General features: G+C 37.4%; 1 protein-coding gene across 1 annotated transcript; it reads left to right on the top strand.

Annotated features, from left to right (window-relative positions):
- The first annotated feature begins 649 nt into the window (after positions 1-649).
- Positions 650-20,410, top strand: rubcnl (rubicon like autophagy enhancer). Its single transcript, XM_042425845.1, has 17 exons — positions 650-773; positions 5,383-5,485; positions 6,928-7,360; positions 8,668-8,942; positions 9,903-10,003; positions 10,418-10,831; positions 12,044-12,132; positions 12,233-12,338; positions 12,541-12,677; positions 12,804-12,868; positions 14,090-14,129; positions 14,872-14,949; positions 15,107-15,227; positions 15,739-15,800; positions 16,968-17,121; positions 17,730-17,820; positions 19,967-20,410. Exons 2-17 carry the CDS (start codon positions 5,383-5,385, stop codon positions 20,053-20,055), a joined length of 2,358 nt encoding a protein of 785 aa, XP_042281779.1. The 5' UTR covers positions 650-773; the 3' UTR covers positions 20,056-20,410.
- Positions 20,411-22,184: the final 1,774 nt, after the last annotated feature.

The raw sequence follows: 22,184 nt of genomic DNA, 5'->3' as shown, positions 1-22,184 counted from the left end.
TTAAACTTGCATTGCAGATATATACAGGGACAGTCCAAGTTTTCAGGGGCCCTAAGCTCTGCGAATCCCTTTCAGAGTTCAAAAACAAACACAACAAACAGTAAAGGCATTTTAAAAGTACTTGTCAGATATTTATGTACTGTTGATACTCCTATTGTAAAGGGAACTTTTTGTCTCAGAAAGATTTAATCTGAGCTGCTTTTACTTGTGTTTCCCTGTAAACATGAAGGTAAAATTAAACCAACTGATACTTTGACTTCCTCTTTCTTCTCCACTAGCTGCCAGCTGACGTGACAGCCATCAGTCCGCTCAGCTGAGACGCTTTATAGCAAATATTTCTGGTCAGCAAAGCTTCATGCTGCTGTATGGTTACTGTTAGGCTGAGGAGGATACACAATTTCAACCATAACCTTTAACATAACATGTTACTCCAGATGTGGCTTTCTCTGTGATGACGTGGATGAAAGTGAAACCCATTCTTGATGGTCACCAGTTTGAGTTTTTATTTGTTTCTATTGAACGTTATAATAGCTGATAGAAAGTCACTTGAGGAAATCTCATGGATCACTGTGGTGCAATATAGCGAGAGTGTTGAGGCCTATTTGTCCTATGAAGAAATGCTACTGACAGCTCAGCCACAGAAAGTACAAAGCATTGTTAAATACAGGAAGCCCTGATAAACAACCGCCTCTCTTCCTTTCTCCTCAACAGTGTTTGGTAACTGAAGACTCGTTTCAGTCTCCGCAGCCTCTAACAGGTTTCCTCGCGAGGTGGTGAGTAGCTTGATTTATTTTGGGGTTTCTAAGTGTTGCTGGTTTTTTACTTGTTCGTGTTTTGGTCAGTCTCGTTCAGTTCTCTAGTTTTTGTCTATCGTCTAACTTTGCTTTTACTGAAATATGAAACATCTGGGTACTTAATCATTGACAATCTGTGAACAAGAAACTGTTACTAGGTGTTTTAACTAAACCACTGTGAGTTTCAATGAACACGATAAACACAATTTTACTCACACAGAAAACTGGATAAAACTATAAAAATAAAGGGAGTTTGGGGGTAAAGTCAGACTAAAAACCAACACTGTTCTCAGTCCTCGAGCTTAGAAACACTCTGTTTTTCAAATTCAGGAAATTACAGTTTTGTGTTTTACTGTTGTTGTCGTCTTAATGCGTGTTCAGTAGTAAATGGCTGGGATTGAAAAGGCAGTCAGTATTGGCTGCTTTGAGTTGACAAATATGGGTAATAATATATGTAAGAATACATGTAGGAGCAGTGGTGCACATGTTGCATGTGACCTTTTCAGTTACTGTACATATTAATATCAATCAAGTTCTTTTATGGTATTTAATAGCTTGTGCACAATAACACTGACAGACCCCTTGGGAAACTAACAAAGTTAAAACAAGTAATGACAAAAGTTATTTAATCACATGTAACCTCTAACACAGAAGAATAAGATGTAAGGGACACATTATAATCACAAACTATAGTTCTCAGGCCAGAGGAGTAGTAATTCTAATTCAGTTAGAAGTAATGTAACAATGTTGCAATGATGTCGAAGATGTAACTAATTTAGTTACATCAACACACACAGACAAGCACAATAGGCAATGTTGCCGCAAAATCTAAATTTATGCTAGCAGGTACAGTAGTAGTAGCAGTAAATCCCAACAAGACAGATGTTTATGTTATTAAACTACATATAAAATACTACAGAATAGACTTAAAATAAAAATCACAGACATTGCTACAAAAGGTTAAAACACAGCTCTGAGTGGCTCCACTTAGCCACAGCGGTCATGCTGAAAGACTTGAGAACCACAATATTTTCACCCTTGTTTATTATAGTCGAGTTGGCTTTTATGCACAGTGACATAAACAGGGACACTCAGTTTACATATATATCATATATATACATCATATATATTGTAGGCTGTGTGAGATCAGATACCTGAATGTCATAAACCAATTACATGATGCGTGAATTACATAATCATGCCAGTTGGAGAAAATTCAACAGGGCACAGTTATAGTGTGTCACAGCTGAAAAAATGATTGGAATCAGTGAAGTTTTCAGTTCATCGTAGCTTTGTGATGCAGAAGCCTCCGGACAGACAGATGCATTGCAGATAGGCAGGCCCACATCATTTTGAAAAATATAAGTAAAAGTCAAATAAAAGTTCATCACTGTCAGTAAACGGTTAAAGTAACAGCTCAAGACACATGACAGGCTGAGACAGATGTGAGAAAACTGTTAAAAAAAAACTCTCAGTGTTTTGGCTGCAGTTCAGCTAACTGTGAAAGAGCGGATGATCAAGTGTGAGAGTCATTTTGAGGACTGAATGAAGAACATGTGCAGAATGGACATTAACTACTTGTTTGTTGGTGATGAGGAAAATAAATCCCTGATACAGAGAGAGATTGACCCCCTGCATGTAAAAAGCACCTCTGTGGTGCACATGAAAGCCATATTTTTGATGTAAATATTTGATCTATTTTTTACGTAATACATCTCGCAAGGGAACGCTGAAATAAAGTAGACTGTCCTCCCAAAAAAGTCAGACTACCCTTCCTCCCGATAATCGTATCGTATAACAATCCCTTAGCAAGTATAATGTTTACCATGTTCACCATCTTAGTTTAGTGTGTTAGCATGCTAACATTTGCTAATTAGGACTAAACACAAAGTACAACTGAGACTGAGGGGAATGTCATTAGTTTTACAGCTCTTTAAAATTGTGTCCATATATATATATATATATATATATATATATATATATATATATATATATATATGAGTGTGTGTGTGTGTGTGTGTGTGTGAAAGCAGCAATTGATTATGGGTTTTATTGTTTATGGGGCAGCAGCCAAATCTTACTTAACAAAGCCTTGAGACTTTGCATTGGTGCAATGAGATGGACTCCAAGTAATGCTGTGTTGGTAGAGTCAGGAGAAAGCCCATTAGAGCTCAGAAGCGACAAACTTTCATAAAGTTACTGGATTCATCTTAGAGGATGTGGGGCTGAAAATACCACCAAAAGTGTCCTACACGTGTCCTAAACGACAGATTTAAGGGAAGTGGTTTTGGACGGAAGATAAATGATGAATCAAAAGAATAGGACATTAAATAAACAAGTTTTAGTTCCCCTACTCCAATAAGTTATGTTCCTCCATGGCTATTTTTAAGACTAAAGTTGATTTTAGTATTATGGAATTAAAGAAAGATTGGGTGGAAAGCAAAATAGGACACCATGCAAACTAAGTGCCTACAGATATTTACTGACATCTCGAAAGATCATAATGATCATGTAGGAACAGGAGTATAAATCCCACAATTTGAAATATAGAGCTAATTGTTAGAGCTAAGATGATAGCATCGATTGTTGGTCTGCAGCAGGTGGAGGAAGTGAGGCCTGACAGGTTGGTGCTGTGTATTGACTCTGCAGCAGTACTTTTAAGTTTACAGACTATGAAGAGAACGAGGGAGGATCTAATGTTTGAAGTTTTTCAGTGTTTATTCAGAATTCAGAGATTGGAATAGATGTAGAATTTTGTTAGGTACCTGCACATGTGGGATTAAAGGGTAATGACAGGATCTGACAGGATGCAATGTGTCAAATATAATGAAGAAAGGGTAAGCTTCCAACAAAGGGTGAGAGAGGCCAAACAAGGATGGGATTTGGAAAGGATACTAGGAACAAATGGAGATAAGGTGTGGGACACACGAAGAGGGTTAGTAGATTTCTTAATAAACACCTGATTGTTTAATAAAATATAGTATTTTTATTTGTTATTTAAATAAACGTATTGCTTTTTATTATTATAGATTTATGTAAACTAGATCCTGTTCTACATTTCCGGTACAGTAGGTAACAGTATGCACCTAAAAGTTGGTATTGTAACCCGTTGAAAAATGCAAAACAGAAGAAGAAGAAATTTGTGAAGATTTACTACACCCCCACAAGCAAATCCTCCTATCTCAGCGTCTCCTTTGCAGTAAATTGAATTTGATGCGAAATTTTGCTGTTTGTACATCTAAATGCTGGTGTGACTAGAGGTTTCAACTAGTCGAGAATCCGACAACAAAGCTCAAACTTTGTTTTCAAAGTTTAACAAGAATTTCCCACCCCGTCAATATTAAAATATTTCCTTGTTTTCTGAATGGAGCAGAACACAATCCCTGGAAACCTCACCCAGATCAGAAACTTCTGTTATTGAACTGACCTAAATTTAGTCCCTGCTTCCTGTGGTCCAAACACTGCAGTTCCTAAGTAAGTTAAAAGGGCTTTTTTTCTGTTGATCATTGTGAAAAAGCAACAGAAAACATAAAATCTACTTTGAGTACATGAACATACAAAAATTCCAAGGGGAGTGAATATTTTTTATAGAGAATGTATAGACAAAAAAATAGTAAGTAAATTATAGGTCAACAATTGTACAACCAACATACCTACAGCTATTCATTATATGTATGTATACTATCCTGTATATGTTATATACTGTATACAATCATATGTATATATTTATAGCTGAGGTGGATGCTGAAGTGTTTCATCATTTGTATATGTTTAAAAAAACTTAAATGCATATAAAGGGAGAATCTACAATCTACAATGTTGGGAACAACTGGACTGTGGATCATGCAGATCATGATGTGATTGTAGAGATGGAAATGGTGCTATATATATGAAATACATACTGGACCTTAAAACATTAGATTTTAATTTGTTATGACATTATATGTTGAGTTATTACTGCACATTAAAAAAAGTTGCCACCAAACTCCCAATGTAACAACTTGCACAGTTTCTACATGGACTGTAGTTTGTGCTTAAAAGTATATATACTCTTTGAATTCTGACTGAACCAAGTACAGATATTGTCTTTGGCGTCACATTTCTTAACAAATGTTTGTGTGTGTTGCCAGTGATGGATTTGAATCACCAAAATTTCTACAAGCTTTAAATTCCTAAAACGTATCTCATTTCTCCTCACTGTTCCTCTGAAATACCGTCATACCAGTGTAACACTACCTGTCAGATCTCATCTATTGCCCTCAGTGTAGATGGAGGAAGTAGTGTTCGGACTTGAGACTTTGACTTTTAAGGAGCAGTAAGTTATGATCTTAATCAGATGTATGAGTGATAAAACTGGTCAAACTTCCTGCAACCTACTCTAAAAAGAATACAGAACAAAAAGCAAAAGCAAAATTCATAAATTTCATCTGGTGGCCAAGTCAGCATTGGTATTGATCAACTGCCTGCGGGTTACCTGTGTTTGGGTAATTTTGTACTTATTGCCACAGCTGGTTGTTTTTTACTCACTGTACCGGGAAGTTTGCACCAAAGCTGCTGTCATTGGGAAACTGTCTCCTCTTCTGTACAGATGGGAAGCTGCAGGGGCAGGTCCTCCTCTCCCCACAGACCCAGATATGTCAGCTGGTGTGTGGACTCTCCACCAACTGCAACTACAACTCTGACAACAACAGGTAAGATCCACCACACTCTCAAAGTAAGTATACAGAGCTTTGGGGCACCTTTAGGGATTTTAAAGATTGCAACCATATGGGAAACATCAGGACATTGCTTGGTCATTGTCAATCAAATCTGATCAAACCACACATACACAGTCCTGATGAAGTAGATTAGCATTTCTAAGTGTTAGAATCTTAATAAATATGAACTTAACGTGTTCTCAACTTATAATTGGTTTATTTGGTCATGAATGTCTACTGTTATAGAGTAAAGTTAAGATTTGAAACCAGGCTTTCGGGGGTTTTAAAGGAGGCCTGATGAGGTTGACATGCTGTGCCAGGGGAAACTTAACATTTAATTCTCAAAGAGTGTCTTAATGTGCTTTACGTAATGCTATTATGGAAATAGTAGTATAAGTTGGACTGACATATCTAACACACAGTGCATTAAACTGTATTACTCATGTCATTATATAATTATACTATATTATATCATATCTCATATATTGTTGTTGTATTTTTTATATTATATGCTATATCGTTTTCTTTTCTATATTTATCATATGTATTTCATAGTGTTGTATCATTGTATGGTGTGTGTATATTACATATACTTTATATATACTGTATATTACATACAGCACAATGTATGTATTTTTTGTGTGTTGTATTTTTTAATCATACATTTGAAGTCTGTATGTTTAAACTTTCCATTAGTCATATCTCATCTTACTTTATCTCATTTAGGTCACTTCCTTTTGCTGCTGTGGCAGCCTGCAATCAATAAAGTTAATCATATAGATCTTTATCTGGTTGAGAGGGGCCTGGTAGACAGGCCTTTATTTCCTTATAAATATATATACTCTCATATTCATATTTTTATGATCTGGTCCAGTTTTCATTTGCTGTTGATGCAAAACTAACACTTCCTCCATGTTTCTTGATAAGTTCAGTATGTATGTAAATGACCAATTAAAAGTTTGGACACACCTTCCTATTCCCCTGGTTGAGAAAGTATGTTCAAACTGTTGACTGGTTCTGCATGCACATTTCCACAGAGTCATGTCACACTCAACCCTCTGCTACTGTTTCCTCTCCTATTGAACAAAAACAAGCACTATTAACTACTGTCAGTGAAACCCAGCACTTTCAAGGATGATTCACATTAAACGCCTTCCAGCAGCTCCAAAGACAAAATCCCACCAGTTCCTTGTAGGTTTTCAATTTGAAATATCTGAACTTGTTATTAATCATTGACTGTATCTTCATTTCCACCTTCTGCCCTCTCAGCTCTCCATTTGTCCTCTTGGCTTCTGAGTGACACATTTCTGGTTCAACATCCAGACCAGCTTCTGGGTAGACAGAGAAAGAAACTCCCTGATATCCATTTGAGAGAGAAAGAGGCAAAAATTAAAATATGTATTGATAAAATATTATCTCTCTCCTCTTTCCATAAGACACTCCAGAAGAATTTTCTCACCAAAACCAACAGTTGGCTGGTGCAGGATTGAGCCCGCTCGTCCTGCTTTCACCACCAGAAACAAGTGGAGGAGAAACAGATGCAGAACTTTCCCATCAACTCCCACAGCCAAAGAAGGCCTTCAAACACTCCTGTCACTCCCAGTCAAACACACACTCCAGCACTACTTCAGCCCTGCACAACACTGACAAAGCAACAAACAGTCGTAGCAATGAGGGTGAGGATGATGAAAAAGGTAGAGAGGAGAACTTCACACCTTCAGAGGCTGACAACAGTAACAAAGAAGACCAGTCTCTTCTTCATCCAGAGGACAAAGGATTTTACCTTCCCAGGAGCAGTCCAGTCATCTCCAGAAGCCACAGGCCCCTCTCCTGGCATGGAGGGGGTGCTGACACGTCTGCTCTATCAAGGTAACTGCATACATGAAAGCTTAAAAACGCTCTCTATTCAGGTTAAGTCACATTAATTCAGCACATTTCAAGTGGAATATTTTTTTGCACTTTTGCACCAAAAACAAAGCCAATAAAAGGCACTCAAGAGGCCAAAACCAGTGAAGAAATCACCTCATGTGTTGATCGTTTAAGTGCATTTGTTTAATCAATATGCTTTCAAATCTGCTGACGCATATCAGTATATAGCCATCATCAGAGCGTGTGTGACAGCAATGAAATCTCTTTTTAACAGACACATGTGAACACCAATTGAAAGGAAACACTTGCAAGAGTTGCAACCCCACATTACAAGAAAAAGAAAAGAGAAACAGAGAGAAAAAAAGAAAATAGACATAAACAAAAAATATATATATATGCATACAAATATGTGATTATTGCATCTTTTAAAATATTCTGATGGCATAGGTATTTGCTTCTGGAAATTGATGACAGGTATGGTCTGCTGCCACTGTGTCACTTTGATATCACCACTTGATGGCGCCACAGTAAAGATTTTTTAAATCCTAAACCTGGTGGCTTCAACTGACTGGTGAAACTAACAAAACCATGGGTAAAAAAGACTACAAAACACTTTAAAACATAAAAGATGATTCAAATATACAGAAGCTTGTTAATGTTTTTGTTGTTAAAATGTAATTATATGTGTGAATGTCTACAGCCCATGAACTTGTTTCCTGCGAATGCCAGATTAATTAAATTTACTGTGCATGACTCACTTGAAACTTGATGGTTAACGTTTAGAAAGTTATGTGGTGGCCTACATGATGTAAGGAAACTGGGGTTGAAATGGAAAATAAAGAGACTCTCTAAGGAGAGAGTTTTTATTTTTTTTTATGCCATGGGGATTTTATAGCTTAATGCAAGAAGGGAGGCACATAAAAAGCCTTTTGGGTGGACATCAAACTATCCTCAAATCTACACAATGCTGTTTCTGTTACTTTCAGTGTTTACACCATTTTTAATGTCACCCCAGACAGTAAGTTATATTTTCATTCAACCATCAAACATGCAGTTTTTTGGTAAAACACTGGTTCAGTCTGATTGCTGCAGGATCTGATAAAGGAGTATACATGACTTTATTGATCTAAAACAGGCCTTTTATTTCCCTTCCTACTCTTTACATTAAAATGTCATTTAATTCTGTTTTGTTTTTTTATTGTTTCTTTAGCTTGTATGCTGGAAATTTCTCCTGGGTTTTCTTTATCTTAAGCATTTTCTCACTTCTATATTTTTTTTTGACTAAAGTGAAACATTTCTGCTCCTAGCTTGGGCTCCCCATCTCCTCCCTCTGGTTCACTGTTCCTGGATCAACATGGGGGCCTGACAGTAACCAGTATGAAGGATCTGGGATCCAAACCCAGCTCCAGTCACAGCTCATCTCCAGTCCAGGAGGACAAGAAGCCGGGCTGTGTCTCTGTCTCCTCAAATCCGAACCATTTCCTCAGCCCTGGGTTCCACCTTCCCCTCAGTGGACAGCAGAGATTGGCTGAGGAGCACAGAGGACAGGGCCCGACCAGTTGTGATGCCCCTCACACATCAGGTAGAATAGGATTAATTATTACCAGTATCTACTGACCCTGCTGTGTAGGTGTTTATATACACAGAATACTCCTGCTATTTCCCAAACCACCCAAGGTTATGATTTGATGTTAAAAAGTTAAATCGCCTAAAACTGACAAATTAGCTAACCTCCTGTGTTTCAGCTGCACATTATTTCTTATACAAGGAATATTTGCTACAGGAATAGCAAGTACTGATTGCCATCATGTTTTTGTCAACATCAAAATGTACCCAAAATACTTCTGAGTCTGTGTTTGATCAAGTTGGAGATCTTTTTTTTTTTTTTTTTTTTTTTTTTTTAAAATGGGAGCAGTGAGGCTGTAGTGCTGCCACAGTACTCCAGGTATCTCAACCAGGTTTCTGCTAATTTAGGTATGAGTACAGCGGCCCTGAGAGCTCACCACACTGCAACTAAAGAAAACACATGCAAACAGACAAAACACAATCAAATGAAAAATGCTGTACTTCACCAATTTTACAAGACTTGTGCAGCAAAACAAGAGGCACTTCAGGCAAAAGGCAATTCAGAAAACACAACCAAATACAAAAAACAACCAAATGCAGAAACACATGAAGTGGACTACTTATCAGTGGTTTAAAAAAGTTTATTTCAGTTTAACATCCTGATTGCATGATTCAGTTATTACTGCAGATATCTGCTGTTCACATAGTTTATAGCAGGTGTATATAGTGTACAGGCTAACACGGCCTGTATTACTCTAAGTCATGGACTTGCATAAAATGTACTTGCTTGGGTTTGTTAGCTGAGGGCAGCTGCCTGTGCTTTTTTTTATAATGTATTTTTGGTGAGAGCTGGAGGGCTCCACCATACACCATTTAGCTGAAAGCTGCATAGAAGTTCATTTGATTCAGTGTTGATATTACTGTCAAATAAAGCTGAACTCTTTCTTCATGCATGTCTATATGTGCGTTTTGTCAGGCCTCTCTATATCAACACAACATAGCAGAGAGAGAAGGAGCAGTAGTATCCCAGAATTCTCTGCTGCAGACGTCTTCAAGAACACATGTGAGCTGGAAAAGGTGTGTTACTAACTGATTTTCTGAATTTCTAATTTCCTTTTGGTGGATTACTAACAATAGTTACCAGTATGGTACAATTACAGTTTCAAACATCAAACACAATTTGAAGATATGGGGAGTTCAGTGGGTTAAACACAGGTTCAGAGGGCTTCTTGGATCACGTATTAACACAATAGATGAACATTTTGACATGGGAAACATTTGCATTTGAGTGTTTGCTGTCACAGTCAGACCTGGATTAGAAAATGGAAGTCTGTTACATCTCTTGATCTTAATGAAATTATGATTTCCATCTTCTTATCTGACACTGGATAATACACAAAACAATGTTAGTATGTTCCTTCTCAACAGTGCTGATGATGATAATGATGGCAAGCTGTTTCACCTATGTTTGTACTGTGACTGTGTGTGCAGGAAAATGCTCATTTCATTGTGGTGGACATGGTGTTGGAGGTGCTGGAAGGTGCAAAGTGGACTCTGAGCTTTGATCAATGGACATCCGTGATGGACACACACCAACACACATACAGCAGGTGCAGACAGACAAAGACAGGCTCTTCAGTGGATCACAAGCAGAGACGTAAGGCATGCAGACACAAACAGCGCTGCAGTATAGTGGATACCAAACAAGAGGATAATAAGAGCAGACATTCTGATGGAGACAATGAGACGTCACACAGAAACACACACTCCTCTAAAACTTATGCACACCCACATCAGCACAATCAGGATAAAGAAGAGGAGGGAGCAGGGAATAATGACCATCAATCAAAGACTTTCTCTGTCCTCTCCACTGACAGTGGATTTGGAGGTAAAATGATTTTAACTGTACGTATACAGTGAGATACCATAGGATAAAGTCAAATATTTTTGTGTTAATTTTTTTGGTTTAAAGACACACTCCTTGGTTTTGATAATCCCCAAATATCCAAAATAACCGTTTCTCAAATAATTGCATCTAGTGGCTCTGAGGGGTAAAACATGAGAAAACACAACAAATCTGAAAACACAATGACATTTCACAGAGTGGAAATAGATAATTCTTGTTCATGATTGGACAGAGTCTGAGTCAATTCAGATTTCTTAGAAAATAAAATAAATCATTTTAGTTCATTAGTTTACATCAGTTTTCTGTTTTGTTCATTTGTTTTCTCTAGCGTTGTTGTGTTTTCTGAGGTTTTACCTCTAAGGGCCTCTGTAGACATGTCCCACTTTGCAAAATCTTATTTCTGCTGCCCTTTTACAGTTTCAGTTTGATTTATTCATTAAAATCTGTGAACAGAAAATCCAGATACGAGAAGCTCTGAGTTGTTAAAAGATTGAAATAGTCATCTGAGTTGCCTGCAGCTGTTACCATGCAGTCATACAGCAATACATTTTAAGCAAGTGCTTTGTCCACTTTGTATTGCCCCTGGTTTGACCTAAAAAAGAAGCAACAATTGAACAGCTATCAAAGACAAGGCACTGAAGGACAGCTGCATGTGATTTTTAAGAAGGATTAGTGCATTATTTTGGAAAGCAAAACATGTTATTTGCCATACTGATATAAATGTACAGTTTATGTTTGTTTGTGTGTGTTTTTTTTTTTTTTAACTTTGGTTGAAGAACCCATGACTTCATTGTCAAATATATTACATCAGGATAACCCCGCATCTCACTATGCTGATAGAGACAGGGGGTGACATGAAACAAAGGCCCTTTTCTGGGCCCAACCCGGGGAGGGTCTTGTGACAGTTCAGGTTTTTGATATGTTCTTATTTTTCTTTTTCTTGGCATTTTATATTATTAATCATTTATTTCTGGCATCCCTAGGATATTGTACATGCACATGTATTTACAGTAACATTTTCATGGCATGACTAAACAGGTTTAAGTAACAAGGGAAAAGTTCTTCTCACATCTTCTCTTGAAGTACTAATACAGTGTTTGGATGTACTAACAGCACTTTTCTACAGGTGAAATACTTGAGATAAAGTGTTACAAAATGTCATTGTGACACACTTTAGGAATGATTTTCTTCTTATTTAATATTGCATCACATATGAATATAATACGAATATCATATTCTGTGTTTTAATTTCAGACTGTGGAATAGACACTACGTTGACACAGAGAGATTCTCTCAGAAAGTAAGAAAATGCAATCAAACCCAGGACGCCCGTCTCCAAATCTATACATTTGTTCTGATTTTGTGATTTCTGAATCAATCTGTGGTGTCCCATAACTCAGTGCAGAGTGGCTGGCCCAGCAGCTGGTGTTGGAGTTCAGAAAGAGATGGCTTCCTTCCCTCGGGCCTCGGCGTGGTCGGCAGAGCCTGCGTAGCTCACTTCAGGAGGTAAGAACACTTACAGCAAACAATTCAACTACAGTATATAGGTGTGAGTCCTTAGAGCAAACTAAAGCTACATCTTTGAAAAAAAAAGTTAGTTTTCATGTTAGTTTTTAGTTTTTTGGCTACCCTTTGTCCCTCACAACCAACCATGAGACACAATCTTGAGCTGGAAACTGCCATAAACTTTCCTCTCTGTCTTCACCAGTTGCCGGGTACTGGTGGCGTGGCAGTGAACAGTGGGAGCCTGACAGAAGAAATCAGACTGAGGACCAGGATGAGAGGATCCCTATGCTGGGCACCTCCACGCTTCCAGATCATCTTCACCGTGCAGCCGACACACAGGTCCTTCATTACATGTGACAAAACTCAACAACCAAATACAGATAGATGGATAGATAGATATATAAATAGATTGATTGATAGATTGATAGATTGATAGTAACTGACTCTGTTTGTTTCCTCCTCCAGACGCAGTGAAATAGTGGCTTCACAACACTTCCTGTGTGCAGGCTGTGGGACAGAGGTAGAGCGCAGTGAGTACTGGATTGTAAAGAAGACACTGAGCAGCACCTTTTTTTTTGTCAGAAATATAACACAAGAGCAACTGAAGCCAAACAAACTCACATTGTTTTAATAAAGATGTCAGTGTTTAATTGGCCTTTTTCCATCAAGTCATGAGCATCACAATCTGATTTCATGCTGCAGAAAGTGAGTAGTTTTCCACATAGCAGCAGGCCCACAGTTAAAGGAGTTGGAGGAGTGCAGCCTGTTACCTGCAGCTCTTTATCTAACAGCTCACTGTGGCTGCTGCTTCTTACTCCCTGCAACATCTAAAACTGATCTGCTGTCACAAATACCCCAAATGACTGTTCTTTCCTTGTTTTGACTATGTCCTTGTGTTGTAGCTACATTTCTAAGGAATGATCACTGTCTGTGCTGACATCTGTGACAAATACACTGAGTTTTCTGTGACTGCTTCACAATAAAAGCCATCCCGTGTTACGCCAGGTGAATGTGAAGCAGCAGGAGGAAATGCTGTGTTATCATTAGCAGTAAATTAATACAGCTCTGATACAGTTTTAGGAGAGTGAACAGTAAACAGTGAGACTGATATCAGTAACACTGGATTATCTGTGATTACATTGTGCATGTCAAGGCACTGTCGGACTCCGCCACTAATGATGAAAACTACTATATATAGAGAAAAAAATGCAGACCATAAATAGTACCAAAATTTTTTTTTAAAGTGTTGACTCTGCGGCCACTACGTGTGATTTTTGAATGCATCTAACAAGTTATTCTGATGGCATATGTTTTTGTTTGTAGAAAAATAAGACAATGTATGTAAAGTTTGTCTTTCAGTTCTTCTATCAGAATGCATTGCAGTCCTTTTTCATACTACCGCTGTGGAGCACTGAAGTCAGAAATGACCCATTCCTGCACACAAGTTGGAATACATAGTTGAAACACATAGTAGAAATACTATGGACAATTTAAAAAAAGAAAACATCTATTTTATAGTCTATTCTCTATATTATTTACCATTTTCCCGTGGTGATACTATCCTCCATAGAAATCATTATTGATCTCAATAATCAGTGTTAACAAATATTACATTATCTCACAATGTTTGTACTAAACTAAAAGGCTGTGGACACAGACTGTCTTGCTTTGGTCATACAGTAACGATACAATACTAATTGGAAGTACTAATAAAAAGCATGTCTGAGTTCTGTTTCTCTCTCTGCCACCAGAGTACATCAAGAAATTGCGGTACTGTGAATACCTTGGCAGGTATGTAGCCTTATTTATTGTTATAAATGTATTAATAAGTCTGCAGCCATGCTAACGGCTTTGTGAGGTGGTATCTGGGCAAAGTGGTGCTTTGAGGTGAATGCTGATGTTTATAAGGTAGCTTTTTCTATGTTAAAACCATGCTACATTAGCTTAGCATGTTAGCATTCTAACATTTGCCTATTAGCGCTAAACACAAAGTACACAGGAGAGGCTGATGGGAAGGTAATTGGTCATAAACCAAAGTATTTGACAAAGTAATTAGAATTTGTCCTGAGGGGGACATGGATGTCTTTACCAAATGTCATGGCTTTCCATCCAAAAGTTTCACAAAAAAAAAGTGAACCTCATAGTGGTGTTAGAGACTAAAGTTATTAGGATTCATCCTTTCATTTGCCAATCCATCTTGCATTTCTTTAGATATTTTATCAGGATTCAACCTCTGGAGACCATGAATGTCTGTACAAAATTTCAAGACAATCCAGTATTTGCAGAGATATTTCAGGGTGGCTCAAAGTGGTGGACTGACCAGCAAACCAACATTGTAATCATTAAAAACAAAATGTAAAATATTCTTTCTGGTGAACGTACAAATAGTCTGATTTAGGTTTTTGGAAAACCGCAGATATAGAGTAGAACACAGTTTCCTTATAGTCTGCATGCTTATGGTCTTCAACAAAAACATTATACATGTTAAATTAATTATGGTACTTTTATTCACTAATTCTAATTCATTTGGCAGATATTTCTGTGACTGCTGCCATAGCGGCTCTGAGGCTGTGATCCCTGGTCGAGTTCTGTCCTGCTGGGACTTTGGCAGGTAATAAAAACACTTAAAAAGTAAACATTTTATATATATATATATATATAATTCAATCAACTCCCAAAAAGCTGGATGGCACAGTGGGAAAAATAGCATAGGCAGATGTACACTTTGACTCTTGATTAAATCTATCATAATAATATTCATATTTCAGATACCCTGTGAGTGATTTCTCCAAACAGTTGCTGGATACAGTGTGGCATCAGCCTCTGTTTGACCTGACCTGCGTTGGTAAGACACTCTACAGCAGAGTGAAAGAGCTGGACAGGTTCAGGGTGAGTTAAAGACAGAATTATTATTAGTATTCCGGTCATGGTCAGATTTTTGGAGTATGGCACTTTTATGTTTGCACATGTAATCATCACAGCCTGGGGACAGAAACCTGGATATGTCTGTATCCTGATTTAAAGAAAGAAGCTCATTTACTACAAAAAAAAAAGAAACAAAGAAATTCCCCCCAAAAAAGTTCAAGTGGAAGACAAATACAGGACTAAAAGCTCAGGAAAGAGACAGAGTTGGACCCGCTTGTTTCAGAGAGTGTAACATCTTAGAAGCCACTCAGTGCAGTGAAATCACTGATGCTGATAAGAAAAAGTTGCAAATCCCCAATGATTTGTTATGATTAACATGTGCAAAGAGTCAGTAAAATGTTGTTGATCACTTTTAAGTGGGCCCAACACAGAAAATACAGCAGCTGAAATTTATTTAAGTTTTATTTCAGTTTACTTTTCCTTTATTCTGTCCGTCTTTGGGTTTTTGCTTCCAAACTTCTCCTTTTTCCTACAGGAAGTCCAGGAACAGCTGCTGGGCATCAAGAAGCTGCTGAAAGCTTGCAGATTATCTGGAAGGTAGACAAAACTTTACTTTCTCTTACATACAGAGTATACAGATATAAACATGTGAATATAGAATATTACTGATTACTGAGGATAATGTTAATATACGGTATTCAATATGTAAATATTATACATTAATAGACTGTATATATTATACCATATTTAAAATTTGTACTACTTTAGAGTTGCAAACTTCAAGAATTGACTCAGACTACTTTAGAATTCGACATGATCAACACTTATACGTTAAGCGATATCAATATATTTATGGATCAGATGACTACTCGAACGTAAGAAGGAACTGCTTGTTGTGATGGACCCACAGAGCATTATCATGTAACAGTCAACAATTTCCATATGTTTCTAGCCACGCTGTGTGGCTCTCGGGAAGGCAATGTCAGTCGATCCACCACTTTGGTCCAGACTGAAATATCTCGACAACTATTGGATTGCCATAATTTTTTTGTACCAACATTCCTGTACCCCACGGGAGGAATTGTAACTTTGATGATCCCCTGACTTTTCCTCTAGCACCCTCATCAAGTCAAAATTTTTAATTTGTCCAATACTTTATGACCAAATACATACAAACGTGTTTTTAGTGATGGCAATGTCGTTTGATGGTCAGTCCACCACTTTGAGCCATACTGAAATACCTCAGCAATTTGTCCTGTTGCATTACCTTAGAATTTCCTACAGACATTTGTGGTTCCCAGAGGATGAATCCTAATGACTTTAGTGTCTAGCGCCACCATGAGGTTCAATTTTGTTTTGTTTTTTTAAATGTAAAATGTAAAATGATATGTAATATGGACATTCATGTCATCCTCAGGACAAATTGTGAAAATTTTGGTGATCCGTTTACTTAGAAATGTTGCATGTTACCACCCTAACACACTAAACTAAGATGGTGAACATGGTAAAGATGCTTGCTAAACATCACCATAACAACATTGTCATTGTAAGCATGTTAGCATGCTGATGTTAGCATTTAGCTCAAAACTCTTCTGTGCCAAAGTTAAGCGTCACAGAGATGCTAGCATGGCTATAGACTCTCAGTCTTGTTAAATGATACCTGCCATCCAGGTACAATCACTCAAAATAAACCCCAACTACCCACAAATGGGATATTTGTCATGAGGTTTTCATGTCCTGTGTTTGTGTGTGTTTCTGTTCCAGGTTAATGACTGAGTTTGAACAGCTTCCCTGTCACCTGACCGAGCGGCCACACCTCTTCTCCATGGATGACCTCTTCAGAGTGAAGAAGGGTCAGCTTGTAGCGCAGGCCAGAGCAGTCTTTCACTCCGCTATTAATCATGTTGAAAACTGTGAGGTCAGTCTGAAGCACTATAGCCTTCTCTTTTACATGGAAAATACATGCAGTGTATTTCTAATGCAAGGAAGTATTATTATTAGTATTATTAGCAATCCCCACAGTAGGAAATACTGAATGTTTTTTAATAATCAATACCATTATCCCAAACATGTTTAGCTGGACATTTGAAAAAGTTGAGATTCACTTTCTCTCATTGTGTAGAGATCTGTTTTCACTTTTTTTGTTGATCAGTGTCAAAAAAGCCACATTAAATCTATTTTGATTCAATGTTGTAAGACAATGCAAAGTTTCAGGGGGAGTCAATAATTTTCATTACAGGCAGATAATTACAGGCACTTCTTCAGCAAATAGATCTTCCTCAGGTGTCATCATGTGACCTCAGTGCTCAACTTAGGTCATGTGATAACATGGAGATTGTATTTACAACTTACATTTGAAGACAACAGGCTCGAGACATAAAACAGTCAAGAATCGGACACTGAAACATCAGCAACAGCACTCCTGCACATATTTGTTTTAGAGGAGATACACTTCAGGATGTTACTTCTGCATTCATTGTGGAATAAAACCTCTCTAATTTTGGCCATTTGATTTCTTTCACACAGCTGTGTCTGGCCCGAGGTTTTATCTGTGAGTTCTGCAGAGAAAGAAACATCATCTTTCCTTTTCAGAGTGACATATGTAAGCGTTGTCCAGGTAGGAACAGACTTTTCAAATAAATTATATATGCAGAATATAAGAATGATACCATACAGTTGGTATGCTCCTCATAACTTAATTCAATGTATGCATTTTTGACATTGCCACATTATGTGGTGGTGGTGGTGGTGGGGGGGGGGGGGGGGGGGGGGGGTGGTTTCCCCAGATCGTTCATATTAATTTATTAATTATTTATTGCTTACTTTATTACATATCAAGTTAACTAAAGATATGGCACATTCGCATGGGAATCACTTAAGCAAGTCTGAATATGACTCAGTTGACTCTTTGATGACCAACTTGCTAACTCAAAATGATAATAATAATAATAATAATAATAATAATAATAATAATAATAATAATAATCTTTATTTGTATATCAGTTTTCAAGTTCTTCACAGCTTAGATGACACCAAATGTAAGACAGTTGTGGAGTTGCTTAAAGGATTGGTTCACAACTTTTTAAGGCTGTCTTAAAACAACAGTCAGGAGCCCAAATGAACATTGAAACAATTTTTCTTGCTGTAATCATTCTTCCTGTTCATACTGACCATTAGAAGATCCCTTCATAATGTACTTACAATGGATGGGGGACAAAATCCACAACTTCTGTGCAAAAATGTATTTAAAAGTTTATCTGAAGCTAATATGAAGCTTCAGTGTCCAAATGAGTCAAATCAAGTAGATATCTTTCAATGTTTTAGTGCCAAAGTTCCTCTTTTTGTTACTATTCTTCCACTGCAGCTCAACAGGGAAACACTGTCTGAGGAAACACAAAGAGGAAATTTGATGCTAAAAAGACTGTAAATGTGTCAGATATCCACTTGATATGACTAACTCAGACTGCTGAAGCTGAATATAAGCTTCACATCAACTTTTAAATGCATTTTTGCACTAAATGACTGTGTGGACACACTGTGGATTTTGGCCTCCATCACTTCCATTGAAATCCCATGACTGTACTTGCTGTATGCAGTACAGGAATGTGGAGCACCATGGATCAAGGATTCCCAGAACTGTGAGCTTAGCCTTGTACCTAGTACCTATGCAATTTTTAAGTATGTAAAACAAAAAACAAAAAAAGTCCAGTCACAAGGGAACTTTTTTGTTTTTGGGGGGGGGGGGGGGGGTAGGAACGTAATCTGACCTTGACCTAATCCTGCTACAAGTTTGAGCTAAACAGCTGCTGTAGCTAGATGCACTTTGCATGCTGAGATGTAGATCAGCGAAATCAACAGTTGCTAACAGCTAGCCAGATAATGAATCTAGCAACAAAGTATGTTGCTTCTTGATATCTGGACCTTCCTCCTGTGTTTATGTTTTCAGTCCCGCCCTTGACTTATCTGACCAATGAGAGGAGTGAACGTTCTCACCTGGCTTTTAGTGATACATTTCAGTTCACTTAAATTTTTTCTGTAGTCAGAGAAACCAAACCCTGAGGAAAATGGAACAAGTTTACCAACTCATCCACTGATTTGGTCCAGAGCAAACAAAGTACAAGTTTGAAAACTCCAACTGTTAAACTGTTGATCAATTTTACAACAAAATGTCAATGGCAAAAAATGTTTTGTTGCACAAGTTATGTCATGCATGACAAGACTTAAGGTTTTTTCGTGCGCATTAACTAATTTGTCAAGTCTGAAGCAACACCTGCAACAATTTAAGCTTAAAAGAGAGTTTAAAATTGGTTCAGGTCTATCTTCATATAATACTAAAAAGCCATATGTGCTGTTCATTAGGAGTTATTGGCTACTGTAATTATTTCTCCTGTCCATACTGTTAGTGTAGCAGTCCCTATACAGGGCGGCTGGGAGGAAGCGGGAAACAAAATCCATAGTCCTCATGCTGTGCTAGCTCAGATAAAGCTAATATTGAAGCTACAGCAGTCTGAGTTTGATAAATCAAGTGGTATATTCCAAAGTTACAATCTTTTTGATACAAAATTACCTCAGTCACCTTGCCATAGATATGGCTACATGATGCACAATTCAAACATGCTTTATTTTCTAGCATCTCACGGCGGTCTTTTCTGTAATATTCACAGTGTTGGGACCAGAAGGTGAAAACAGAGACACAACCATTGTAGTTATAAAAACAGCAAAGAAATTATCAGCTGTATAAATATTGCCTTTTCTTTTTACAGTGTGCAAGGCTTGCTTTCACAAACAGTGTTTTGTGGAAAAGAAGTGTCCAAAATGTCTACGAAAGCAGTTACGGAAAAAAACTTTCTAAACTGATCCATGAAGTGAGACATCTGAACTGCTGCAGCTCAATGGTTGTTAATTCAACACCCTAATTTATTCAGCTACATTGTTTTTACTACAGTTTCACATTAAACACAGTTGTAAATTAAATGTAAATGAATTTCTGTACTCATCCCTACTTAGTGTATATACAAATAACTTCCTGCTGTATAATGCTTAACTGTAAACTGTAATTAATCGTTCATCTTCCTTTCTAAAATCAAGGAGTACTTACTCAATGTTAAATATTTGAATCCCTCTCAAATACCGCGTACTGTATCACCTGTGAGAATAAAATTGGTATGAGCCACTCTTTACCTCAAGCTTCATATACTTCAACACCATTTCAAATTGTCTGCTGTCTTTTTCTTTTTCTTTGCATGGATGTATGATGTGTGTGGTCTGTATGATGATCTCTAGCCATGTCCTAAATCCATACTATACACTGAATCTAAGCAGGCTTTTGAGTATGTAGCATGTTCACACTGCAAAAATGACTAAATTAAGTATGCCCATAACAGTTAGTATGCATACTAAGGGTACTGTTCATATACATGTTATTCTCCCACAATGCCTTGCACAAATTTTCAAGAATCAAAAGCTCTTATTGTCAGTAAATGGGAGAGCTGCTCACAGCTGGCAAAAAATAAAACTGATGGTGGATGATGGTGAAAAAGCTCCAGAAACACATCAGAGAGCACAAAATAACTATTGAGTTTTTGGAAAAACAATTTGATTGCAGTGGCATTCTAAAGCTGCATTATGATTGTCTTTGCACAGTGCATATATTGGATCTGTCCCAGAACAAGACCAGCCACTGCTAAGGCCCCTTATTCCAAATATTAAGGGCATTGCTAAGAACTTGGGTGTTATCTTTGACAGTGAGCTACACTAAACTAAAGACACAAAAATATTTTACCAACTCAGGAATTTTTTCAAGATCCAGGCAATGTTGTGTTTTAGCAATACCAAAAAAAAAAAAAAAAAAATCTGCACTTTAAATCTTCACACCTGGACTATAGTAACGCTTATAGTAACGATTTACCTGCTACTATAATACTGGAGCTGTAGCTCAGCTTCAGACTGTGCATAAGTCTGCAGCCAAATGCACTTCTCACATCACCCCAGTATTAGCCTCTTTGCACTGGTTACCAGTTTCCTTTAGAATCCATTTTAAAATCCTACTCATTACTTAAAAGGCTTTACATGGCCAGGTGCCTGACTACATCAGTGAACTCCTTCACTCCTCTCTGTTCAAAAGGCCTCTTAGATCTGCTGGGTGAGACCTGTTAGTTGTTCCAGAGTCCAGGTTAAGGTCAAAGGGTGATCAAACTTTTATTGTACAGGCTCATCGGCTTTGGAATAGTCTTCCAGTTCGTGTTCAGTCTGCTGACACTGTCATTTTTTAAAACTGTCTTCAAATACGTTTTTATAAAATCACCTTCTTGTGTGACAACTAGACTTGTTTACATAACAGCTTTGTTGTGTAACTGACAGATTTTGTGTTTATTTTGATGGTTTTATTTGTGTGATTGTATTTTCTGCATTGGAAAGTACTTTGTGCTCCTAGCTTGAAAGTACTATACAAATAGTAGCAGTAGTATAAAGTATGTATACTATCTGCAAAAAACAGCATACTATAAAGATTAGTATATACTGTATACAGTACAATTAGTATAGTATCAGTTCCAGTGGAAAAAGTAGCCCACATAAATACTATATCTTTCACCTAGTTCCACGACCAGATAAAAAAATTAATCTGTTCAGTACTTTTGTTTGAATAAATACTGTAAAACTATTTATTTTCTGAGTCCCAGCTGTACTGCATGATTGGCGCTAATTAGCAAGTGTTAGCATGCTAACATGCTACACTAAATTGGTTACATGTAGCTCACTAGCATGTCTGTAGGAGTCTTGTTTTCAGAAAAAGGCCTAGTTCCACCTCTCTTGGAAGTATTGGACAGCATGTCAATGTCACTCTTGATGTCAAAGGCCTAACGATATCTCTCAGTTGTTTTTATAGTATATTTATTTTATAAAGTATAGTAATCTTCTTTCTTCCTCTTTATTATCTTCATCACCCATCACTGTATGTTGCTTAACAGGAGGAAATACACA

The sequence above is a fragment of the Thunnus maccoyii genome, chromosome 11 (assembly GCF_910596095.1).
Source record: "Thunnus maccoyii chromosome 11, fThuMac1.1, whole genome shotgun sequence".
In the NCBI taxonomy this organism is placed as follows: domain Eukaryota; kingdom Metazoa; phylum Chordata; class Actinopteri; order Scombriformes; family Scombridae; genus Thunnus; species Thunnus maccoyii.
The sequence above is the reverse complement of the archived record's forward strand: the minus strand, read 5'-3'. Positions and strand labels throughout refer to the sequence as shown.